Below are 7,198 nucleotides of genomic sequence, written 5' to 3'. Positions count from 1 at the left end.
CTGCCCGCGGTCGGCTCCTCTGCACCCACGCCCTCCCTCGGCTATCCAGCCCTTCCCCGCCCCCGAAGTCGTCCTTTACCCACGTTGGAGGCGGTCGGCCGCCCGGCGGACCCCTTGACCCTGGTGACCGGCCCTCCATCCCCGCAGGTGCTGTCTGGATGCGGGGTCTATGATGGAACCGAGCTCCACGAGGCCTCATCGTAAGCCCCCGGGCGGCTCACCCTCGGGAGGGCCGGTCCCCCTTTTCCTGAACCGTCTGGAGAAACCTTCCTGCTGGTTAGAAAGGCAGAGACCATGGTGGACGCGAAGGAAAACGTTTGAAATCATGCATGTGAAATACAGGGAGGCAAAAAATAAGCTTTTTAGCGTCACCTCTGATGTTGTCACCCAGCAGTAAACACCCTCTCCCCTCCTGTTTTTCCACACCCCTGTGTTACACACGTTGGAATCACAAGATTCTGTGTTTTGGAGATCAAGCTCCATCCCGTGTTTACAGCGTGATTGTTAAGGGTGGTGCAGTGACCTCACTGTTGGAGAAGGCAATGGCAACCCACTCCAGTACTCTTGCCTTGAAAGTCCCATGGCCGGAGGAGCCTGGTGGGCTGCAATCCATGGGGTCGGGAAGAGTCGGACATGACTTAGCGACTTCACTTTCACTTTTCACTTTCATGCATTGGAGAAGGAAATGGCAACCCACTCCAGTATTCTTGCCTGGAGAATCCCAGGGATGGGAGCCTGGTGGACTGCCGTCTATGGGGTCGCACAGAGTCGGACATGACTGACGTGACTCAGCAGCAGCAATGACCTCACTGTAGACAGGTGTTACTGGTATAGCCTGTCAGTTGTTACCAAGTAGTTTATATTTTGGCTTTTTATTTATTTGAGAAGTTACTGTGAGCAGGACTGAAGAGGCTGTGAGATTCAAAGTTAGTTGGACGGGAGAGTTAGATAGTGGTTAGAGAACACCCCCCTCCCCGCCAAGCCTGGGACCTCACTGGCCCCAGAGGACCCTGACGCTGGTGTGTGCACTGAGCCCTCCCATTGTGGGTGGCCAGCGTGTGCTGGTGTTGGCTGGACAGGGAGTGAATTTCATGGGTCGAATGTACACGAGGTCTGAGGAGTGGAGACCAGATCCAGGGATTCCCAGCCCTACCAGGAGATGGCTGTGATCTCTCTTGAGGTCATGCTCTCATGCCACCTCCTTCCCTGGAAGGGGGTGGTGACAGCCCTGCCAGGGATGGATCACAAGCCAGTGTTTGGGCTTGGGCTGGCACCAAGCAGCCCTGGGCAACGCTGCTATCATCAGCAGCTCCCAGGATGCCTGCGTGTCTTCCTGCCTCCCACCCCCATGAGGGGAAGGTTGAGGGGACCAGGACCACCAGAAGCCCTCCTCAAACCCTCGAGCTGGCCTGTGGGAGGACAAGTGCCCAGAGGCCGCCTGGGAACCCAGACATCCAGGCAGTGACCACAGCTGGTCGCCCGTCCCCACACCCTGGTTTGTAGAAGGAGCTTGGGCACTGGCTGCTCTCCTCCACGTCAGTGACGGCGACTCACATGGAGGGCGTTTGGGTTGTTCGCGAGCCAGCTATAGCTATTTTCAGACCAAGGAGACTTAAGCTGTGTGAGGAGTGTGCACCTATCAGTCAGCTGAAACCCTGTGTTTACAAACACCTGTGGGCAGGAAAGGTTGGGCTGGGCACAGGTCAGTCTGGTCTGATTCCCCCCATGCAGGATCCTGGTCCACTTGAGCCGCGGGGGTGCCGAGGTCCAGATCTTCGCCCCTGATGTCCCTCAGATGCACGTGATTGACCACATCAAGGGACAGCCTTCCGAGGGCGAGACCAGGTACGAGCTCTCTGCCTCATCCCTCAGTGAGGACGGGGCGGGTTGAAACTCCCTGAGAGCCCACCCACAGTTGCTTCGTCTTAGCTGTGAGCCGAGTCCGTGTTCAGGTGGACTTCACAGCAGTGGTCCTGGGCTTGTCCCGGGCCTCGGGGTGTTCTTGCTTCTTGCGCTACAGAAACATTGAAGGCGGGTCTCTGCAGTGAGCTCTCATACCTGCCTCTGACCGAAGGCGTGTGTGTTCCTTTGGCCTTGAACCTCATCCACCCACCTGGGCCCCAGATATCTGTGAGCAACTCCCACCAGCGTTTCTGTTCTGAGGGCGTGCAGCCCTGCTCTCGGATTCCGTCCTGCCTGGGCTATGGGGTGATGGCCCCTGGAGGCTGTGTTTCCCAGGTGCCCTCAGGCCAGGGTGTGGACAGTGAGGGACGGGGTGGTGGGAAGGAAGCGTGGTGCCCTCTCCTGGGATTGAGGGCCTCAGGTGAGGACCCTGGCCCTGGGCTGCCCACAGGGCGGGAAGAAGTTCCCTCAAAGTCACCTCTTAACACTCTGCCCACAGTTCCGTCCCATCTGCTCTCTTCACTGAGCGCCACCTGGTGGCCCTGCCTGACGCTGGTGTCTGAGTGACCAGGTGTAGTGGTTCTGAGCACCATTTGACAGGGTCTGGAGACTGAGTGGTCCCTGTCACCGTGTGGCCTGTGAGCCGGGAGGACGGGTCCTCTTGGTCATGGCAGCTCCACCCCGCCCCCATCCATGCTGAGGGATGGACTGTCCGCACTGGCCCTTTGGGGCCTCTGCTCTTCCCTAGGAACGTTCTGACTGAGTCGGCGAGGATCGCACGAGGCAAGATCACTGACCTGGCCAAGCTCACTGCCGTCAACCACGATGCGGCCATCTTCCCCGGGGGCTTCGGGGCCGCCAAAAACCTGTATGTGTTGCTGCTTGGGCTCTCCTCCTTTTCCCTCGGGGCGTTGGGTGGGGACACGATGGTGACAGGAGCAGCTGTGGGGGGACAGTGATGATGTAGCTGCCCCAGGACAGGGGACCCCAGAGGGAGGAGGCTCCCAGACCAGGCCATCAGGCGTGGAGTTGGGAGGCCGCTCCCTGGAGCTGTTCCCCGCAGACACCCACCCTCCTGTGGACCTTGCAGTGGGGCCACGGCCCTTCCTTCCCAGTGGGGCCATTTGGAGCACGGTCCTGATGAGGCCGGGCACCCTGTTCTTTCTGCCCCGTGGGGAAACAGAGGGTAACTGGGCCTCGAGCCGGGAGGCCGTCATGACCGCAGCCGTGACGTGTTTTGGCTTTCAGGTCCTCTTTCTGTTCTCCGTTCCTTTAACTCTCTTCTCCACGTTTCATGGAAGTCCTCTTACGCTGGCCTCGCGGGCCCAGCACATCCCTTCCGCCTTGCGTAGGGCTGCTGCTCCCATGACGGAGGGGCTCGCTGCAGCTGGGGCTGTGCCAGGAGGCACCAGACAGCTGTGCCCACGGCTCTGGCGCTCCAGCGCGGTGCGTTGTGCCCAACACCACCATTCTCCTCCGTTGAGCCGTTCACTTGTGGTGGTTCTGCTGCAGCACGATGGCCTCCCAGTTGGCGCTGTGCCCGGGTGCTGTGCCCCCAGAAGCGAGAGCAGAGGTGCTTCTATTCCGAGTCTATCCCTGCCCTCGGCCCTTCACCTCCAGGCTCCCCTCTGCTCGCGGACGTCCCTGGAGAGCCTCCTCTCTCCACGTTCCCAGCAGTTTCCACAGTCCTTCCTTCGCACTCCTGCTACACCTCGTGTCCACTGCCTCTCCACGGCGAGCCTTGGGGTGCTCTCCACCGTCTCTGTGCTCCTGAGCCTCTTGGCAGGAGGTAGTAGGTCTCGTCTGCGTCAGCTGGGCTTGTCCGCCTGGTGGGACCAGGCTTCCATCTCTGAAGAATGCCTGGATTCACAGAGCCTGCCCCAGTCCCTAGACCCTGCCCAGTCTGAGGGCAGCGGCACCAGTGTGTCCTTGTGTGTGTGCCGGGGAGGGGGTTGGGGTTGTGTCCCTGGTGTGGCTCACGACCTGCCTCAGGTGACTTAGCGGTCGTGAGGAAGCGGGGCCTCGGGTCAGCATCCTTGTCTGAGCTCACAGACCCCGGGGAGCTCTGTCTGACCTTTCCAGAAGAAAGGCCAGCTCCTTGCCAGTGGTCTGTGCAATACACATGGGGCAGCAGGCGAGCTCAGTGTGACCCATTCCCTGTGGAACCCCGGTTCTTCCAGCAGGGGACCCCAGGACCCCTCTCCAGCACCGCTGCCAACTCTGTTTTCCACGAGATTTACACACATGTCTTAAAAATCCAGTAAGATGGTAGCCTCTTGTTCTGCACCTTGTATTTTTCAGTTAAAGCTGCGACTTGTCCCTTAACAGGTGCCGTACATGCAGATCCCATCATGTAGTGACGGGCTGACGAGACTCCGGGACTCTTTATCACTTGTGGGGGTTTAGCTGATGTGCATTTGGTTAAAGTGTAAAGTCCGACCCGTTTTGAGGCTCTCACACAGCCTGAGAGCCTACCAGGGCAGAGGCCTTGACCACATGAGCCTGGCAGAGGGGGCTCGTGGCAGAGACTGCTGTGGCGTCGCCAGGTCTGAGCCCACCTGCTGGAGGGGGACCATCCAGACCCTCGGTGCTCTTGTCCTGTGAAGAAGACGGGTCATGTTTGACTTGACTCTCATCCCTGTTAGTGATACACAGGCTCCGTCGTGGGTTTCAGACCAGTGGCACTTGCTGCTGCTCCAGGGCTGACTGAGCAGACGGCTGAGCACCCACACGTGTGTGCACACATGTCACTTCTTCAGCTGCTGAGAAGCTGACGAAGCACTCGGGATCCAGGAGTGGGTGCTCCCCAGGCCGGCGGAGGTGGAGCCCCGAGGTCTGAGGAGTCCTCTTCTCGTGGCAGGAGCACATTTGCTGTGGATGGGGGCACCTGCAAGGTCAACAGAGACGTAGAGCGCGTGCTGAAGGAGTTCCACCAGGCTGGAAAGCCCATTGGGTAGGTGTGGCTGGGAGGGCCGGCCATAGCCGGGTGGTGGGAGGGCCGTGGTGGAGCCCGCGGCGTGGCCATGCCGGGTCCCCCAGCCAGGAGCTGGGCTTGGAGCTGTGTGGTTTTGGAAACTCTCGGCCCGTTACTCACCGTAACTCAGGGGATTTTGTGTGAGTTCACAAAGCCTTCCAGCTCTGAGAATTCTGAAGTTGTGTGGTTACGTTAGTGTTTCTGGGTGACATAACAGAGAGGGGAGAGGGTGAGTCTGTCCATGTCTAGAAGGTTCCCTGGTCCTGCTCTGGCCCTAGGCTAGCTGGCCTGTCCTTCCTGGAGCCACAGCCACCCTGAGCACCATGCTGGCCCCTGTGACACAGCTGAGCTGCTTTGGGGACTAGATCCTGTGGCGGTCGCACACTGGGCCGACACTCAGGGCCAGCCACTCCTCACCGCCCGGTCCTTGGTCTTCGGTCCTGGTCCCAACAGACTGGCTATAACTCACACCAGGAGGCTCTCAGGGACAAGAAATGGCCATGTCATCATCAGACTTGCTCGTCAGGCTGTCCTGTTCACGAGCATCCCCAGGGGGCTCCTTGGTTCTGCTTTATTGAGACAGTGGTGCTGGAGCGCATGGGTCGTGTGGGATGGGATCATCCCTGAGTGGGGAAGTCCTCCCAGGAGCACAGTAGTGCACAAACGCATTGAAAGCAAGATTTGCCAGTCCTCCATCACACAGCTGCTTGCTGCTTTATCTCGGCCAACTGGAGAAGGAGGTATAGAGTGCTCAGTCTGGAGGAAGCACGGAGGCTGGAGAGGACAGCCTACCAAGGGTTCAATGTCCAGGACACACATCCTGCTGCGCCAGCGGCCATAGCTCCGGAGGGCATGTGCCCGTACAACACCTCTGCCCCAGACCCTGGATGCTCTGACTGCCCGTGGGAGGCGGTGCCGAGCATTTGCAGAGCCCAGCTGATCAGCCCTGGCGCCTCGCTGAGGCAGGGCCTTGCGCTCTTCCTCTTAAGAATTCGATGGCACGACGAACAGGACGGGTCCCCAGCAGACTGACCACCTCCCGGCAGGCGCTCCTCCACCTCCCAGTGGGCACTCCTGCTCCAGTGAGCAGACGCCTCAGCCGAGCTGCATGGGAGCTGGGGGGAGGCGCAGGGTGGGGACATGGCCCTGTGCTGGCTGCCAGGTCACTCTGGGCAGCTCTGTTCGGGGCCTCCTACAGCAGCTCGCCCGTTTGTTTCTGTGAGTGGCCGTGTCGTTTGACCGTGAGCGAATGCCCTTTCTAGGTCAGGGCTCCTCACATCCTGCTTCCAAGCCGCCTGCCCATCACTCCTCGGCCTGCTTGTCAGAATTACAGACGGTGTAGGGGTGCAGCCAGCTTTGTGCCAGGCCTCTGCATTCATCCTCGCACTGCAGGAGCCCCTGGAAGCCTGCACCTCGACATCGCCTGCTGAGTTAGGTGCCTATGACCTGGTGACACGACAGGCCCCCAGGGCGCTGGTTCCGATGACACTCACCTGGTCCAGGCAGCAGGGATTTCTCTTGTTCCCAGATGCTGGGGTACCAATTAGTGAGTGTGAAGATTACATTCTTATGACGTTTTATGACAGGGAGTGCACGCTTGGTCTTAAGGTCAGCTCAGGACCAGATGAACAGGTGGGGAGGTGGGGCATAGCCCCTTGGGGGCATTTGGGCCCCAGGGGAGTGGGGCTGGCCAGGCCCGGAGCTGCTGTGGCAGGTGTCACGCGTGCTGTCTTGGGGAGCAGGGCACTGGTGCAGCCCTGGCTCCCGTGGGCCTCAGTGTTTGCTGATCCAGGGGCTCAGGAGCTGCCAGTTGGAAGCCCCCCGATGAAGAGCAGGACCTCAGAGCGGGCACCCACGTGGCAGGTGTCCCCATGAACCTGCTGGGCGCCTCTGGGGACAGCCTGCTCTGTGGGGCAGGGGTGGGCTCGGCCTGCTGCTAGGACAGGGCCCTCGCCTCCCCTCAACAGGCCAGGCGAGGCTGCTGGTTGGACCACGTTCCCCAGGCCCTGCTCTCTCTCCAGAGAAGGAGGTCGGGTTGGAGCCGGTCAGTACTGTACGGCTTCTCTGCGCTGTGTGATAAACCGGCCGAAAGCCTTGGCCAGAGACAGTGCTCCCATGTACGGTCTGCTCCCCGGGACACGGGACGCTGCCGGGCGCCTGGTGCACGTGTGGCAGCCAGGGCCTCAGCTGACTGCCCCCCAAGGCTCCCCAGCCTGGCGCCGGGCCCTCCACTGCCCCACGCTCTGCAGGTGTCAGTCACGCGGGCAGCCCGGGGTTGGGGTCAGACTGCAGCCCTCGGAGCCGGCAGAGCCCACGGCACGG

The 7,198-nt window shown here is 60.6% G+C and overlaps 1 protein-coding gene across 1 annotated transcript in view; it reads left to right on the top strand.

The window, feature by feature from the left end:
• Nucleotides 1-7,198, top strand: part of LOC104985015 (chromosome unknown open reading frame, human C21orf33) — a 10,772-nt gene that overhangs the window by 2,153 nt on the left and 1,421 nt on the right. The window contains exons 2-9 of the mRNA XM_010835004.1: nucleotides 69-200; nucleotides 1,732-1,845; nucleotides 2,651-2,770; nucleotides 4,763-4,856; nucleotides 5,330-5,482; nucleotides 6,039-6,094; nucleotides 6,202-6,325; nucleotides 6,898-6,993. Coding sequence (XP_010833306.1) covers nucleotides 69-200; nucleotides 1,732-1,845; nucleotides 2,651-2,770; nucleotides 4,763-4,856; nucleotides 5,330-5,482; nucleotides 6,039-6,094; nucleotides 6,202-6,325; nucleotides 6,898-6,993 — 889 coding nt within the window. The remainder of the gene's footprint in view (nucleotides 1-68; nucleotides 201-1,731; nucleotides 1,846-2,650; nucleotides 2,771-4,762; nucleotides 4,857-5,329; nucleotides 5,483-6,038; nucleotides 6,095-6,201; nucleotides 6,326-6,897; nucleotides 6,994-7,198) is intronic.

Source organism: Bison bison, unplaced genomic scaffold (assembly GCF_000754665.1).
Source record: "Bison bison bison isolate TAMUID 2011002044 unplaced genomic scaffold, Bison_UMD1.0 scf7180017864037, whole genome shotgun sequence".
Lineage (NCBI taxonomy): Eukaryota > Metazoa > Chordata > Mammalia > Artiodactyla > Bovidae > Bison > Bison bison.
Note: the sequence above shows the minus strand (reverse complement) of the source record. Positions and strands in the feature narration are given on the sequence as shown.